General features: G+C 38.3%; 1 protein-coding gene across 8 annotated transcripts in view; it reads right to left on the bottom strand.

Moving 5' to 3' along the window:
• The window catches only part of dst (dystonin), a 160,375-nt gene that overhangs the window by 70,730 nt on the left and 72,100 nt on the right, over window positions 1-17,545 (bottom strand). For all 8 annotated transcript variants that reach the window (XM_026224744.1, XM_026224752.1, XM_026224745.1 and 5 more), the window contains 20 exons: window positions 16,956-17,110; window positions 16,405-16,825; window positions 15,998-16,126; window positions 15,740-15,811; window positions 15,491-15,652; window positions 14,779-14,883; window positions 14,113-14,208; window positions 13,905-14,030; window positions 13,008-13,160; window positions 12,773-12,927; window positions 12,457-12,583; window positions 12,186-12,369; window positions 11,416-11,573; window positions 11,139-11,317; window positions 10,636-10,774; window positions 10,347-10,540; window positions 10,079-10,241; window positions 9,923-10,006; window positions 9,563-9,670; window positions 9,361-9,459 (listed from right to left, as the gene is read on the bottom strand). In XM_026224744.1, coding sequence (XP_026080529.1) covers window positions 9,361-9,459; window positions 9,563-9,670; window positions 9,923-10,006; window positions 10,079-10,241; window positions 10,347-10,540; window positions 10,636-10,774; window positions 11,139-11,317; window positions 11,416-11,573; window positions 12,186-12,369; window positions 12,457-12,583; window positions 12,773-12,927; window positions 13,008-13,160; window positions 13,905-14,030; window positions 14,113-14,208; window positions 14,779-14,883; window positions 15,491-15,652; window positions 15,740-15,811; window positions 15,998-16,126; window positions 16,405-16,825; window positions 16,956-17,110 — 3,009 coding nt within the window. The remainder of the gene's footprint in view (window positions 1-9,360; window positions 9,460-9,562; window positions 9,671-9,922; window positions 10,007-10,078; window positions 10,242-10,346; window positions 10,541-10,635; window positions 10,775-11,138; window positions 11,318-11,415; window positions 11,574-12,185; window positions 12,370-12,456; window positions 12,584-12,772; window positions 12,928-13,007; window positions 13,161-13,904; window positions 14,031-14,112; window positions 14,209-14,778; window positions 14,884-15,490; window positions 15,653-15,739; window positions 15,812-15,997; window positions 16,127-16,404; window positions 16,826-16,955; window positions 17,111-17,545) is intronic.

Genomic DNA, 17,545 nt, shown 5'->3' on the forward strand with positions numbered 1-17,545 from the left:
AATACACAAATACATTTTAAATCAATGAAGGAAAGCTATCTAAGCTTAATCAGTCATTAGAAATACATTTTTCATATAAATCCAAAAACCTGACACATTTTTTATTGTTAGTTAAACAAAAAGATTTGAGCAGTGAGTCAACCTCAATCAGGAAATGTGAAAAAGTAGGAATTGAGCCCATAAATTTTTGCTTATGGATGAAAAATTTGCCGAACAAAATAAAAAAGTTGAATATATACTCTTTAGATTTGTTGGCAGATTCAGAGTAATAACATATAATATCTTTCAAGCTAAAAGATTGTGCAAAGATAGGGGGTTTGTTTAAATGGGAATACAAGTCAAGCCAAAATTTCTGAACAAACTCACAAGAATAAAATAAATGTATTAGGGTTTCCTCTTCATTGCCACAAAATATGCAGGTACTAGGAATATCAACATATTTAGAAACAGATGAGTTAACGGGATATATTTTATGCAGTATTTTAAAGTGAATTTCTTTAGTCTTATTAGGAATAAAATATTTATGAGGCAACAACCATGCTCTTCTCCAATCTATATTATTAATTAAAGCAGCCCAATGGGATCTACCCCGAGGAACAATGAGGTCTCTCTTTTGAAATATCTGGCGAACATGTTTATTATTACATTTCTTGTCATAAATGCCAATGCCGCCCAGTAACAAAGCCGATTCCTTCATATCTCTTTTGGTGTATAATATATGGCCTTTAACCAGATGCATTAAACCTGAGGGAATAGCTCTAAGAACATTATTATATTCTTTGAAAGGAATAGGAAAGTCATGGACAGTCATGAAGCGTTCATACGACAAGACATTGCCAAAATTGTCAAATAAAGAAAAAATATAAATTAAACCTCTGTTAAACCAATTAGTGTAAAAAAGAGACTTGTTCCTAACAGTTATATCCATATTATTCCACAAGAGAGTTTTATGTGGTGAGAAGTTGTGAACGTAACACAGCTTCCACGCAAGAAGAGCCTGTTGATGAAAATTAGCTAATTTAACCGGGAGCTTATTATGCATATAATTACATTTTAAGATAAAGGGGAGGCCTCCAATTTTATTGAATATATAATTAGGAATAAAGAACCATAAAGAATTTGGATTTAATAAACATCTTCTTAGCCAATTTATTTTAAAAGTGTAAATGGTATTATGAAAGTTTATAGCTTCAAGTCCCCCATCACTTCTACAACTAGATATCACTGCTTTTTTAAGTTTGTGAGACCTGTTTTTCCATATAAAGTCAAAGAGAAGTTTATTAACACCTTTGATAGTACAATCATTGACATATAAAGAAAGTGAAGGATAGACGAAGCGAGAAAGACCTTCCGCTTTAGAGAGGAGAACCCTACCATAAAGCGAGAGGTCTCTCTGTAGCCAAAGATTAAAAATATTTTGAGTCTTCTTTAATCTACTAGAAAAATTAAGTTGTTGTCTGGCTATTACATTTTTTGATACATAAATACCCAAATACTTTATTGTGTCTTTAACTGGAATACCCTGAATTAATGTGTCATCACATTTATGCAGTGACATTATCTCACATTTGGACAAATTTAGCCTTAACCCAGAAGCACACGAGAAATGTTTAATTATCTGAATAGCTATAGAAAGTTGACTTTTATCTTTTAAAAAAAGAGTGGTATCATCCGCTAGCTGAGAGATTTTAATTTCCCTATCAAAAATGGAGATACCTTTAAAAATCTGATTATGTATTACACTTAATGATAATAATTCAGTAACCAAAATAAATAAAAAAGGGGAAATCGGGCAACCCTGTCTGACACCACGTCTTATAGAAAATCTTTTAGAGGTGAACATATTAACTATGACAGAACTTGTTATTCCTTTATAAAACATTCTAATGATATTGACAAATGAAGACCCGAAACCAAACAATTTAAGAGAATGCAGAAGAAATTCATGCTCAATGGTGTCAAAGGCCTTGTAAAAGTCTAAGAAAAGCATAATAGCATCAGATTTCACAAAGTCAGCATAATCCAATAAATCTAAAACAAGTCTTAAGTTATTACTAATGTGCCTGTCTTTAACAAAACCTGACTGTGTTTCTGAAATAATATGATTAAGCTTAAATTTTAATCTATTTGCGTATACTAAGGCCAAAATCTTATAATCAACTGTCAGAAGTGTAATTGGTCTCCAATTATCAATTAAGAGAGAATCTTTTTCAGGCTTTGGGATAAGGGAAATAATACCCTGTTTCATTGATGAAGTCATTTCTCTCTGAGCAATGCATTCACTATACATAAGAAACAAAGGGGAGTGTATTAAATCCCAGAAATGAATATAAAATTCTACGGAAAAACCATCAACACCAGGGGATTTCTTTTTTTTCATAGAAAATAAAGCCAATTTAATTTCCTCTATTGTCAAAGTGGCCTCACAAATATCTTTAAATTCATTATCAATGACAGGAATATGATTTCTAATTGTTTCCAAAAAATTCTCACAACTATCCATATTAAATTCAGAGGTGTAAAGGTCATTATAAAAGGCAGTAACAAAAGTAGAAATTAATTTTGGATCTGTGCATCTGACACCATTAATATTAAGAGCGGTTAATGAATTTTTTCTGCAATTCCTCTTCTCTAATGCAAAAAAATAACTGGAATTGGTCTCTCCTTCCTCGAGCCATTTTGCTCTAGATCTAATAAAAACCCCTCTAGCCAAGTCCAAATAAGCTTGGTTAATTTGAAGATTCAACTCCCTTAAATGTAATTCTTCTTCCGGAGTTAATTTTTTTTGCAATAAAATATTTATTTTATTTAATAGTTCAGTTATATTTTTATTTTTAGAGGCTTTTAAGTCTTTACTTCGTCTAATAGCAATCTGCCTAGCCTTATATTTAAAAAATTCCCATTTCACTTTATAGCTGTCCTCATTTTTTTTTGAAAATACATCTGAAAGTAAGTTTTTGATACTATCATTAAAGGAAGCATCTTTTAAAAGGGAGTTATTAAACTTCCAATAACCACGTAACCTATGAATTTTATCAGCATTGCTACACAGTTTTAAGCTTATTTGTTTATGATCTGACAGGGGCGCAAATGAATGAGAAATATCTTTAATAAAATGAAGAGCTGAGCAAGAGAGCAAAAATAAATCAATTCTTGATTGGGAAGATCTATTTCTATTAGACCAAGTGAATTCGTGTAAATCAGGGTGAAAAAAACGCCATGTATCAGTAAGAGAAAATTCTGCACATAATGATAAAATGTTGCTATTAAGATAAAGACCATCGTTACCTCTAGGAGGAAATCTGTCCAAAGTGCCGTCAACACACTCATTAAAATCACCGCCTATAATCACAAAAGAGTCAGGGTATTTAACAAGTGTTACTTTTAATTCAGAAGTTATCTGAGCAAAGAGAGACCTATTATCCGATCGAGAATTACAACCATAAATATTGCAAATAACAAAGTTTGAGTTATCCTGTTTAAACGACAAAATAATCCATCTCCCTTCGTCAGACGACCTTACCCCAAGTATTTGCCCTTTAAATTTGTGTAAAAGAATTAAGACTCCAGCTGAGTGATTAGAGCCATGGCTACAATATATAGTATTACCCCACTGATTTTTCCAAAATTTTACATCCATTTCACATGAGTGTGTTTCCTGAAGAAGGATTATGTCAGACTCACTGCTTTTACAGAACAAAAAAACAGCTTTCCTCTTTACAGCATCACGTAAACCCCTTACATTTAAAGATACAACAGAAAAAGAGTTAAATTTAAACTCCATTAACCCCCTCCCCCCAAAAAATCTTACACTTCTTAAATTTGAGTAAACAAAAATTCTCAATTGAGATAGGAACAATATATAACCGAACATAATTCTAGAGTACAAAGTTAAATAATATATATTTCACAACCTTGCATGTTACTCTATAGCAAGTACGCAAAAAGAACTGAATGTCAGTTTGAATAATGAACGTAATAAACAAAGATAAATAGACAACACTCTCCAGCCTTTAACTTTGTAAGTTCAATAAGAGGAACCATAAGCGATTCATAATATTTGAGTGTATTAACAATATTTGGTCAATTAGACCGCCCTCAAAAGTAGGTCAATCATCAAATCAAGTTTCAAAATTTGGATGACTAGTAGGTCCCTAGCACTAATGTGGTTAAGAACCATTAACATTAACAATGAGACAAGACTATCTCACATCAACGTAATTGAATCTTTTTCCATCGATTAATGCGAAAGAGCCGCGAAAGGAGGCTTTTTTACCCTCATCTCTGGCTTTTTTAACAAGAGGCCAAAGTTTCTCTCTGGCGATCCTATCTTCCGGTGAAAGGGCTTCGGTGAGTCGCAACTTCTTTTCGAAAAGGAATTTACAGCCTCTGGCAGCTTGCCAAACAGTGTCGCGAAAACGACGGAGAGCAAACAAAATGATGATGGACCTGTGGGAACCATCCCCTCTCTTCGGGCCAAGACGATGTGCAATGTCAATTGCACCCTCAAGATCATCGCTGATGCCAGGCACTACGTTGCTAAGGACATCAATAACAACTTTCCGAGCATCCTCTCCATCTCTCTCTTTCACGCCGTGTAATTTTAATGTCCATTTCCAGCTATAGCGCTTGCTTTCTCCAATTTCGGCCTTCATGGTTTTATTCGCATTTTGGAGCTCCTGAATCTCCGTAGCCACAACTTTCAGAGACTCCTTATGCATTGCTACCTCAGTAACAAGCTGAGTAACAGTAGAGGACAGAGTTTCAATCTGCTTAGCCGTTGACCCAGTTGTTATTTCAATTGCTGAAATTTTCTGGAACATTTGATCGTACTTTCCAGAGAGCTCACGAATAGCTGTCAGAATTTCCACTGAGGTGTCGCTACTATCCCGAGGATCTCTTTTCGTTTTCTTTGGTGCAGGTTTTAAGGGAGTTTCAGGTAGAGGGATCGCAAGGAGATCATTCATATCTGGGTGTGAGTCAAACCAGTTGTTAAGATCCCCAGCGTTTCCTGATGAACTCAAATCCACAGAGGAGATGACGCTAACATTCACTTCAGCACTTTTAACAGGCTCCATAGTTGACGCTCTTGTTGTCTCGTTGGAAATCTGTCTAATTTTCTTTCTGCCCATAGATAAATCAGCGCAAGGTGAGTAATACGAGTAGAAAAATCACTTTCACATTTATTCACAAAAAACAAACCCAATTATCACGGTTATATAATCGTCCTATTTCAAATTTCCTGATGACACCTCCGAAACGCGTCCACCTATCACGCCGCCATCTTGGCCCCCCCGAACTTTTTATTTTTCCAGTGTAGCTACCCGCAAGCATGAGATCATTTATGCTATTAAAGTATTAAAATGTCAAAATAAGTGTACATGTAACTTCTGTACATTTATATAATTACATTTTAATGCATGTTTTATTATATAAATAAATACATTACTATTATATATGTATATATTGAATATATTTATGTAAGAAATAAGGTGAAGTGTGTCATTTCTGCATCAACAGAACTGCAAGAAATAATTATTAATAGTTTCCTTTCTGCCCTTCTCCCCCATCTACTAATGCTTTTATTTACACAAGTGAAAATTATGCTTGCTGCAATTAACAAGGCACTATTACTGTCTGGGGCAAGCAGGTGGTAAACATATTTCTAATTAAGATTTATAGTGATCATGGATGTATAAATTTGCAACTGATGATCAAATTCTGCAAAAGAACAGTCAACTATTAAATTTGGATTTGCTTGTTGGAATGTGCTTCATTTCGATGAAGTGAACACTTTTTTTCAAACTCAGGTTTGCACCTGTGAAAGTGTGGCCTAGTCCACTTAAAGAATAGATTGGGCTGTGGTATGGTTTGTGTGGAATCCAGTATGGTTTGCTGCTGATCTGAACGCAGTTGTCCTCAGTCTCAGAAATGAACTGTTATTAGTGAGCTATGATTGGTCAAATTGCTCACCCCAAGCAGAAATGGACTTCTCTAGAACTTTTCCAGAGCATCAATGCTAGATAGACCAAAGTACAAAAGTGAGGCAAACAACCCTATCTATTTTTATGCTTTGTCCAGTGTTGCCATTACCGAACAACAACAACAAAGACTTGCCACTGTGATGACCATGATTACCAGACCCACATTATTCTGACCTGCAAAATACAGGTGCGAATAGAATACAGGGGGAGTAACTGAACTCTGGTTCAGTGAAATGGAAATTGAAAGGACACACTTCACCTTTAATGATAGTTTTATGAATCTGTGAATACACGAAGTCGTACCTCAGAGCTCATTTTAATTTTCTTGAGCTCCTCCTCCAGATTCCGTTTCGCTTCTTCGAACGACGCAATGATTTTCTGAGTCAGCTGGAGTTCAGTCTTTAGCTTTGCCAATTCTTCATCTTTAGCACACTGATGACTGGCTTGTCTGAGTGCCTCCAGTTCTTTCAGATGCTTCTTCTCAGAACTGACTGCTACCTCAAGCCTTAGATCCCTCTCCTGTAGAGACTTCATTTCACTGATGTATGAAACAATCTGTTCCTTTAGAGTTCTTGCTTACCTTTCTGAGATGTCAAAGTTTTGCTTTAACTTTGATATCTCGTTGGAACTGTCATTGTGTTTAATGTCAAGATGAAAAATATTGGGTTTTACTGAGATTTTCTCATTTTCTTAATCAAAAATCTTGGATTTTGCTTTGAGAAGTTCAAGGTCAAGTATCCCGCTCTTCCTGTCAGATTCATCCAACTGTGTGCGTACGTTGCAGAGTTGCTCTTGTTTGGCTTTTGTTGCATTAGAAGTCAATGTTTTCAACTTCTCCACATCTTGAGACAGGTGCTTGTTGTCTCTCTCAGCAGTTTCCAAAGTATATGAGCGCTCCTTCATTTCCTCTCGTGCTCCAACTTTAAGCCTGATTCCTGCAGTGAAAGCTTTTGCACCATTTCAGCCTGCACTAGCTGCAGTAGAGTCTCATAGCCTTTCTTTTGTAAATCGAGCTTACCTTTGAGATCGTCAAGCATCTTTTTACAGTTGTCCAACTGTTCAACAAGTTTTAGTGACCTCAGCTCAGCAGCTGCTGTTTGGTTTTGCTTCTGTTTAAGCTCTTCCTGGGTTTGTCTCAACTTCTGCTTCAGCTCTGATGTTTGCAGAGTTAAACTTGTGATTTTGTCTTCCGCTGCATTCTTATCCTTCTGAAAAGTGACTAGCTCGTTTTAAATTCAGCACAGATTTATCCGCACTTGAGCTCAATTCTCACATAACAGAACTTTTCCTTAGGAGTTCTACCTCTAGCTCTTTGAGTTTGGACTGACTTAAGCTGTTGTCTTCAGTCACTCGCTGTAGCTCATCTTTTGTTCTTTTTAGTGTGGAACTAAGTTCATCAAATTCACATTTTAAAACCTGTAACTTCTGGTCATCTGTTTGCTTATCCCTCTGAAGAGATGAAATGTCCTGTTTCAGGCTTTACCGTGGCCTTCTCTGAACTTCCACTGATCCTGCTAACCGTGTTCAGGTTATTTATCTCGACTTTATGTTCCTGAACCTTCTGATTGGCCAGATTCCTCTCAGAGGTGATAATCGAAATATCTTTTTCATAGCTGATGATGGTCAGTGTGAGAGACCTGATCTTCTGCTGTAGCTCTGTGGTCTTTTTGGCTTCTTCGTTGTAATCTTTAAGTCTGATTTGAAGCTCATGAGATACCTGTGTTTTGTTCAGAAGTTCCTCTTCAATGATTTTTACCTGAGATTTTGCACTTTCTGCATGGGATCTGGGTATATACATGTACTGCTCCTTACTGTCAGTCTCGATGGATGCTCTTTCAAGCTCTGCTTTGACATTTTTAATGGAACGTTCATTCTCCATGTTAATCTTCTTGAGTTCTTCTACTTTCCTGATAAGCTGTATCATTTGAAAGGAACTTTTCTGAAGCTCTAGTTCAAAGTTTTAGATTTTGAGTTGAGCTTCCTTCTCTGTTCTTGTCTTCAGATTGATTTCTTCTTTGGCTCTCTGCAGTTGTTCCTTTAAAACCTCTGCCTCACCTTTCAGGGTTTTAATCTTATGGTCAGCATGTGATTTGTCCTGCTGGATTGACTCAATACTTACCTTAAGATGCCGGGTATCACTTTCCAATAACTGATTTTTTCTATTAAGTTCATTCACCTTTAATGTCACCTGCTCTACTTCAGATTGTTTGGAAGACAACTCGGGGACATGATTTCAGTCTCAGCTCGCTTTTTGCCCATAATGAGTTCCTCCATTTTGCGTTGCAGGACTTCTGCCTCAGATTCAGAGTGGATTATTGAAGAACTGTTTTTAAAAGTTGCCAGTTGTCCACCATCTTTGGAGAAACCCAACACTGATTCAACTTGCATCATCCTGACTTCTGATTGGTGGGCCAGATCCATTTCCATGATTCTCACGTGGCTAAGAAGCACTGCCTCTGTCTCTTCCTTAGCTCTAAATTCTCACTCTAATGTACGACTGTGCTCCTCCAGGCCCTGGACGTCACTGTCCTTGCGACGTAAATGATCTTCCAGCTTCTTACGGGTTAATATGTTCTCCTCTATGCACTTTTTAAGATTGCGGAGGCTCACTTCCCTCGAGGCCTGTTTGGCCTCTGACTGCTGAACCAGTTGTCGAGCATGATTCAACTTTTGCTCGATGGAAACCTTGCTTTTGATGACACCTTCTAGTTCAACATGATATTTCTGGCCTTCATACTCAGCCTTTGACTTCTGTATGGTCAAATCCTCAGTGGACTTTTTTCTGCTTCTCAAGGTCTGCCGCCAGGATGTCCAGCTGCTGTCGCTTGTTGGACAGCTAAGCCTTGAGTTCCAGTACCTGGCAGCGAATCTTTGCGATCTCCTTTTCGCTTGCAGAATTTCTGCAGCTCCATGCTCTCAGTCCAGCTCAAGTACTCTGCATTTTCCAGTGACTTTCTCCTCTGAAATGAAAGACACAGTCATCTTCCAGTCAACCACCTGGAAGAGAAGAGGTGGTCTTTGCCCACTTACCAATGGAAGGTTTAAAAACCACCACCATAGTTGCATGTAGTCTTCAGCATGTTTCAAGGAAATACTTTCCCAAGAGACACCAAAGGTAACCAGTAATGATACAAAATACAGCCTATTTTCTATCAAAATAAATGTCCAAGCACTGAGGAACATTTTGTATTGAAGGAAACACCAAAATATGTTTGTGTATGTCATTGTTCTAATGTGTCTTTGGTGAATGAAATATGGCTGGAAGCATAGTCTTGCCAAATAGCATGCAATAAAACTAGCAATAGTTTTTCATCTACTATACTAATCAACTCTACTGGATGAAGCATTGAAGATGGGAAGTCAACAAATGTCCTACCTCATCCTCTTCTGCCCTCTTCAGTGTTTCACCTGCGAACTTCACGTACTGTGTCATCAGAGTAACCAAGGTCGTATAACGTGTACGAAGGTCCATAAACTAAGGAGGCAAACAAACAAAAAAATAATGCCAATATAAGAAAAAAGCCAATTTATGAAAATATTAACCATGATTATAAAAATGGTTATATTTCCTCTCATACCTCTTGCTGGATGACATCAGAGGAACTCTGCATCTTTCTTCTCTTCACAGGAGACTTCTGCTGAGACTCAACCATGGCTCTATAAGTCATCAATTGCAGTTCATAGTCCTAAAAAAAAAAAAAAAACATTCTGAAGTTAAATAACTTTCTATTACCATATACTTAATTGCCATTTTACTATTTTAGTGTCTATTTTATTGTTTGCTTTGGGGATGAAGTATCATGGGTAAAATTCCCCAGTAGTACTTTAATGGTACTATGGAAAATTATGTTACTGCATGATTGCAATGATCACATACCACAGTCTACCATATGGTACCATATATGTCAGAATATTTCAAAGTGATAATTTTGTCTTACTTTCACTCCAACTGCATACTGCTCTGAATACTTCTGGCATTCCTCAATTTTACTTAGTTTTTGCTCAATTTCTGCGACCAAAACCTAGAAATAAATTCTATGTTAGGATTTGATGCAAAAAAATTATATAAATATGTACAATTTATTTTTTCGTACTTTCTGCTGGTTAAGGAACTCAGCCAATGCCTTGCTATCCTCGGGCTGATTTTCTTGGGCCTTGAGCTGCTTGGCTTCCATTTCTTTACTCCATTCATCAAGGCTGTTGTATGTGTCTTTGTAATACTTAAGTGATTTGCTGATGCCTTCCAGGTCCCGGAGCCTAATAACCATGAAAAATCAATATATCACACATTATGAAGGTATATAAATGTATTTATCGTTGCAGCACAGAGTTATCTAGGGGTGAAAGCATCCACTTAATGACCTGTTTTCAATCTGAGACTGGATGTTTTGCCATCGTTCTTTGAGCTGGTCGGCCTTCTCCTTGTGCCAATCCAAATCAAAGTCTCTCTCGTTGTGCGTTTTGAACATGCGCTCACTGACCACTCGTGCCTTCTGCAGCTCGTCCTCTAAGTCATGGAATACCTCACGCCTTTCATCGATTTCAGACCTCCATTGCTAAAAGTTACAAACAAAAGTGATAAGCCAAAGATATTTATTGGCTGAGCCATCATCTAGACTGCATTTTCAAAGTTACAATGAGATTGTGTTACCTTAAGAGTGCTCATGACGCCATCAATAGATTTGATATTAGCATTGGCTGTATCCTCCTCGCACAACTTTGCTTCATAAAGCTTTACCAGAGCTTCGGCACTCTGACTGTGTTTCACCACCAAACTCACTGTCTTCAGCCTGAGTGAAAAAGAGGATCACATCAAACAAGTCAGATAGAAATCATATACCAGCGATTGCTGACCATAACAAGAAATGGAGACAAAGTTTAGATTTAAAGATCAATTTACATTAGCCTGGTAATATCAATCTGAAGTTTGGATAATGCTGGGAACATGTTACAAGGACAAGAAAGCAGGCATGAGATGATGTGGAGAAAAGGGAACAACTAGAAAGTGCCACAAGTCTGATTCAAACTCACAATACTTGCATGAGCACCTCAGCACACTGACTAAACACTAGGTCACATCTCCAGCGAATTACTCAATAAACTCTCCTCAACTCTTTCAAACACACCTCATTTGAGGACAAAGTAAAGACTCACTTCTCCAGGTAGATGCAGCACATGGAGTAGACCTGGTTCATGCTCTGAGTGAGGATGTTCAGCTCAGAGGAAAGCGCAGGGACGGATGGAGAGGCAGCTGCTTGCCTGAGGAAGACGTCACACTTCTCTCTCAGACTCTCCAGGTCATCCTTCAACCTATCCAGCTCTACCTTCTTCTTCTGGATGTGTATGAGAAGAGAGGCCAGGATTAACTGATTTTTTTTTGTTTTTTGTATTAACTGCTATATTATATTCATTGATAACATTTCTAACAAACCTCCTGTTCGGTGATGCGCAGCACACACTCCTGCAGGTCATCTCTGTCAAGCGGGGTACGGATTTTCCGGATCAGCTGTTCCTCATGACCCTCCACCCGCATGCGGAAGTTGCGCACCTCAGATATGAAGAGATTGTACACGGACTCCTCGTGTTCTTCTGTTGACCACCAGAGGGCAATACATTCAACATCGATGAGACTCCGTGTCCAAACAATAATCTGCAGGCTGTGCATTTGTTTGCCAGTTTCTCGGTGACATCATAATTAAAATGTAACTAGTGGCAACACAATAAGCCTCAATGAGCATATAATTGCAATTATGTTTTTTTGACAATTGATTTGGCAGATAATATTTCATATATATATATTGATCAGAGAAAATTTAACTAATTGCATTACTTAGTTATTTTTTATAGACTGCAATGCATTATGATCATATTTGTGCATTACTTCTTGTTACATGGGCTGGGCTTGGATTTGTTTTTCAATAACAAAACATTTGTATTTTTTATACAAATTTTTTTTATACAGTATTTTTGGCCACTTTTGGCCCATTCACACCAAAAGAGAAAGTGCCTCTGCACTTCACTCCTGATTTCTCTGAACAGGAGACAGGAGAGGCGTAAGTGAATGATTACTTATCACCTTACTTATTTGAAAAATCATTCTTTTTGTAAGTTTAAAAGTAATACCTTACTTTACTAGTTACTCTAAAATGTAATCTGATTACATAACTTGCATTACTTGTGTACATGTGTACAGTAACTCGCCTCTCTCTGCAGATTTAAGGAGATCCTCATAGTACTCCTTACAAGCCAGAACCTCCTGTTCCAGCTGGGCACGATCAGCCACCGTAAAAACCTCAGATTCATCACTGTCCCTCAGGAAGTCCTCAAAGTGGGACCGAAGGCTGCTCAGCACCTGCTCGTGATCACCCGGCAAGAGCGTCTTGATCTAGGGAGGGAAGTTAACATTGCACTATAAGCTCCGTAGGTTTTAAAACCACTTTCATCTCAGGGAATGCAAAAAGAGGATTTGTACCGAGGCAACAGTGCTTTTGCGGATGGTGCGGATGTCAGTCATCAGATAGTGCCAGGATACGATGCTCTTCATGTTAATGTGAGAGTGGTGCCACAGAGCCAGAACATTCTGATACAGCTGCTCCATCCTGGTGCAGTGAGAAAAGCTAAATTAACCATACTACTGTAAAATTTAAACCCTGCAGGCTCATGTTCAGCTGCCTCTGTTTTTGCATCTCAACATCCAACCAACAACCAATGCATTGACGCCCTATATATATATATATATATATATATATATTATAAACCAATAAAATAAAATCCCAGACTGTCTTCACCTGCTTGCCATTTCAATGGCCTCCTTGTTGGGTGGAGGTACACTGAAGCAGACTGAAGGCACCATGGCCTCATTTCCAGAGGGACTGATCACTTTCCACTTCGCCCTGTGAGAATTGCTCACTAGAACACACTCATCTTCTTTGCTGATGGTGATCTGAGGAGAGAGGGGTCACAGAATGCATTATACCAAACACTGTTAATATGCATGCAGCAGTTCCAGCGTGCTGAACGTACCTCTATCTGGCGGTAGTCACAGATGGCTTTGACGGGTGTGGAGGTCCTGATGGGGTTCTCTGGGTTACGGGCCTTGAGCTGAACTACAGACTTTGCCCGTCCCACTAACCCACCCACTGTGCTGCTGTATTTCAGGAGCTGCTCTTTCTCATCCTGTGAAGAAACATCAGTCTAGCATCAGTCATGCACATCTACACCCTAAATATTCATGGAGGAGAATCTTAAGAAATAGAACTTGTTTATATTTTTATTACTTCTTTCTTTTAGTCATTAAAGGGATAGTTCACCCAAAAATGAAATTTCTTTCATTAATTACTCACCCTCATATCATTCAAAACCCATAAGACATTTGTTCATATTTAGGACACAAATTAAGTTAGTCTTCCGCCATTTTGGAGAGCACCCAAGAATGTAATCATGTAATCAGCACTGTTTATGTTCAGAGGTAAGCAACGCTGATTATGTTCTGGGGTGAAGAATTGCTGAATAAATTATGTTATGGTTTTCTTTGTGCACAAAAAGTATTCTCGAAGCTGACCTCATACATCATTCCCCCAGACCAGTGAGCGCAAGCTAGATTTCAGTGATTATTACGTTATGAATATGGATATTCTTACAGAAACGCATCGATACTCTACAGGAGGACTTTGTTCACCCCCTGGAGCCGTGTGAGTGTGAGACACTTCTTCTGGACTGATGCGCTGCAATGAAACAGCTTGAAAGATCAAAGACAATTTTTAATATAACTCCAACTGGATTCGTCTGAAAGATGAAAGGATGCCTCGGGGGTGAGTAAAACGCACCCTTATTTTCATTTTTTGATGAACTAACCCTTTAAGTCCCTAATACTCCAAACCCGAATAATTACATGATTTTATGTTGTGGTAGCAGACTAACCATGGACTCTTGAATGAGATCCTCCAGCCGATGTAAACTGCTGCTTCTGTCGCAGCTGTACTTTCTGTGGATGGCATCTTGGAGACTCTTAAGGTAATCCAACGACTCTTTGGCACCACTGAAAAACTGTAAGGAGAGTAAGAGCATACTTGTAAGTCTAAGATGAGTTATAAAAATCAGTTGTGCTAAAAACAGCTGCGTAACTCACGTCAAAGTAGACGGCGTTGTCTTTCAGATGTTGCTCCACACAGTGACAGAGCTGCAGTATCCAGCTCCACTGAGTCTGCATGGCTGCTCTGTACGCCTGAGTAATGCACAGATGATAACTTATCTTTATTTTATTTTACTTGACATTACATTACACATTTATGCATTTAGCAGATGCATTTATCCAAATCGTGCATTCAGTCTATACATTTATACAGTCTATACATCATGTGTGTTCCTTGGGAATCGAACCCATAACCTTTTGCGCTGCTAATGCAATGCTCTACCACTGAGCACTGAACTTTTAATATGATGATGACAAGCTTAAATGGATGAGAATTAGGGAAGATTCTCAGTGAAAATTTCTTAGAAAGCAATGAATATGATGTTTGCCCAAACCTACCTACTTTGCTAATGCATTTCTGATACATTTTCTTTGTATGGAAATGAGTAAATGAACAGCATGAACTTTCTGCTAAACTTCTCCATTTGTGTTTTACTTGAGAAAAAACTAAAGCTAGCATGAATGCATTAAAATGATGATACAGTAGAATGTTTGGCCTCACTATTTCTTAAACTCTAGCTTCACGACCTTTGGTTTTATTCATGAAAATGATGGTGTTTTCACGTTTGGAGTCTAGTGAAGTGATGTGATCCCAGGCTGTACCTCGATGGTCAGTCTGGCAGGATGGTTCTCCAGCAGGAGGCTCTCTGCCTTCTCCTGTACTGACTTGATCACCTGCTCCTTGTCATCCAGTTCTCTCATGAGATCCTGTGGACAGACGTGGACATATGAAGATGCTCCAGGCACAGATATCTAGCTTCCTTTAAAAACCCGAACCTGAACCTCAACATGCAAAGGCAAGAGAAGTGACACAAAATCTTGATCATGCCGGATGTTGAAGGTGCCATTACTGCTCCAACAGAAGAGGATGTGTTAACTGCAGGCACAGGTTAAGTTCATTTCTAGTGGCCCTTGTGGATTCATTTTAATTATCGTATGGGTGGATATTCATATTGCTGGAATAAAGCCTTAAAGCAAAACACTAAATTAGCATAGATGATCCATCTAATGACCAACTAGAGCTGAGTGATAAATAATACATTGCAAAAGGTTTTGGTTATGTATATAATGACAAGGCAGGGCAAGTTATAAGAATAAAGACACAAAGGTAATTCAAAGTGCTTTACATAAAATAAATTAAAATGACCCTAACAATAGATGCACAAGAAATAATAACAATTAAAATAATGCTTTAAATAAATAAATGATCACCACATTATTAAAACCACTGGGTTATCTGGAAACAATACAAATATGACGGACATTAATAAATCAGTAGCTCTTTTATTGGTTTGATGTGGCTGAAAGCTCTTACTGCATGATAATCTCTCTTCCTTGAAATGTTACTGTTCCTCTCGCTCCAGTCGAAAGCCACTTCCTCTTCCTCCTTCTCATTGAGCCAGATCAGCTCCTGCGTGGCGCGGGACACAAAATCATACAGACTGTCCAGGTGCTTCTGCCTCTCACCGGAGCATTTCTGAAGACACAAGAGCACACCAAACTGAGACGCACGCTTCTTACTGAATGTGAGGTTTAGAAGCAGATCTTCACAAAGCTCCGTTACCAGCAGCCTGCCGTACTGGCTTTCTAACGTCTTCAGCTCCTCGGAGTAACTCTGCTTCAGCGGCTGGGTCATCTGCGTAATCACACACACTCGGGTTTAGATTTTAAGACCATCATTTGTTGTCATTTAAAGAAACAGATTGTTCACAGATTTTCTCAAATGTAGGATTTTTAAGTTAACTGTTAAGATAAGCACTTTAAACATATTCTGGGTTTATAATGATATTTTTATCTAAACACATGTAATGATGTGTATTACCTCACTCACATTGGCTTCTTTAATGCTCATCTGGAATTCTTCTATGGCTTTGTGAAAATCTTTATGATTCCCTAAATTTGATTCAACACTTGACAGATCAGATCCCCATTCTGCTTGATCAAGCCGAACCTTTCAGAGACAAAAAGATCGGGAAAAAAACATGAGATAACCTCGCCACAAAAAAACAACAACTGAAAAATAGGTCACTTTTTTATTTTAATCATAAACCTGCATCATCACTCAAACCATCGCACTTGGCATTTTTAATCATTAAAATCATGTAGAAAGCGAGATTGTTTGTTAAACATATACACAGACGACAAATGAACAAAAATAGTAATTAAGAAGGAATTTTGCAGTGCACTAGTAGAATGAAGGATTAAAAGAATCTGAAGTCTTGAACATACCTGCATTTCCTCAACCCAGGTGATTAGATCCTGCACAAACTTCATATGAGCCTCATCCTCGGTCAGGCTGGGGTCCAGGAATGAGGATTTGAGCATGGGCTTGGGGATCTGCATGTGTTTGAGCTGCTGAAGGCCAGCGGGCTCCATGCCTCCTCCTCCTCTGCTGCTGAGGTAAGTCTGGACCGCCGCAGGGGTCATGCCGGGGGTCATGGCCGGGCTCATCGCAGGGCTGCCGTCTGATGTGACCAGGCCTCCGTGACTGAGCGCAGGAGACAGTCCAGCACTGAAGTTTGAGTTCAAACTCTGCGTGATGCCAGAGATCATCTTCTTGGTCTGTTCTGAGGTCAGCGTGTGTCCTTTGCTGTAGACGGTTGAACACTCTGTCCTCAAAGCCAGCAGATCGTCTCGGAGCTTAGACACCCTGAGGACCGAAGAGATCAAGGAGACAGCTTTCAGAAACAGTCAAGGTGAACTATTTCTATTGCTCATTCTGAGAATGCCTCAGTGATTTTTTCTCTTTAATAATGAAGTTCAGTCAGTGACGATCTGACCTCTGAACGAGCTGGTCAGCGAGGTAGAACTTCCCGTCCAGTAGAAGCTGGATGTCCACCACTTGCTGCCTCAGTAAGTTCTCACACTCCAGAAGATATCCAGCGATCTCTGCTTCATTCTGAAACTGGATTCCTGATTCCAGCCGCTTCACATCCTACAGGATACATTCATTTTCATTCAGATTTTCAATGTAAAAAAAAAAAAGAAGAAAAAAAGACAAAACAATTATTTAAGAATAATAATATATTAACAAAATAATTGTATAAAAGTATTTTTCCCAGTAAAATATCTAAACATCCATGTGTGTGTGTGTGTGTGTGTGTGTGTGTGTGTGTGCTCTTGTTTTTGTGACATATCAGGACACAACTCTGTATAATGTCATGGTTATGACACAGGTATTACAAGGAGAGGGTGACTTATGAGGACATAACCCATGTCCCCATTTTTCAAAACACTTATAAATCATACAGAATGAGTTTTTTTGAGAAAGTAAAAATGCACAAAGTTTCCCATGAGGGTTAGGGTTAGGTGTAGGGTTGGTGTAGGGCCATAGAATATACAGTTTGTACAGAATAAAAACCATTACACC

Source organism: Carassius auratus, chromosome 38 (assembly GCF_003368295.1).
Source record: "Carassius auratus strain Wakin chromosome 38, ASM336829v1, whole genome shotgun sequence".
Classification (NCBI taxonomy): domain Eukaryota; kingdom Metazoa; phylum Chordata; class Actinopteri; order Cypriniformes; family Cyprinidae; genus Carassius; species Carassius auratus.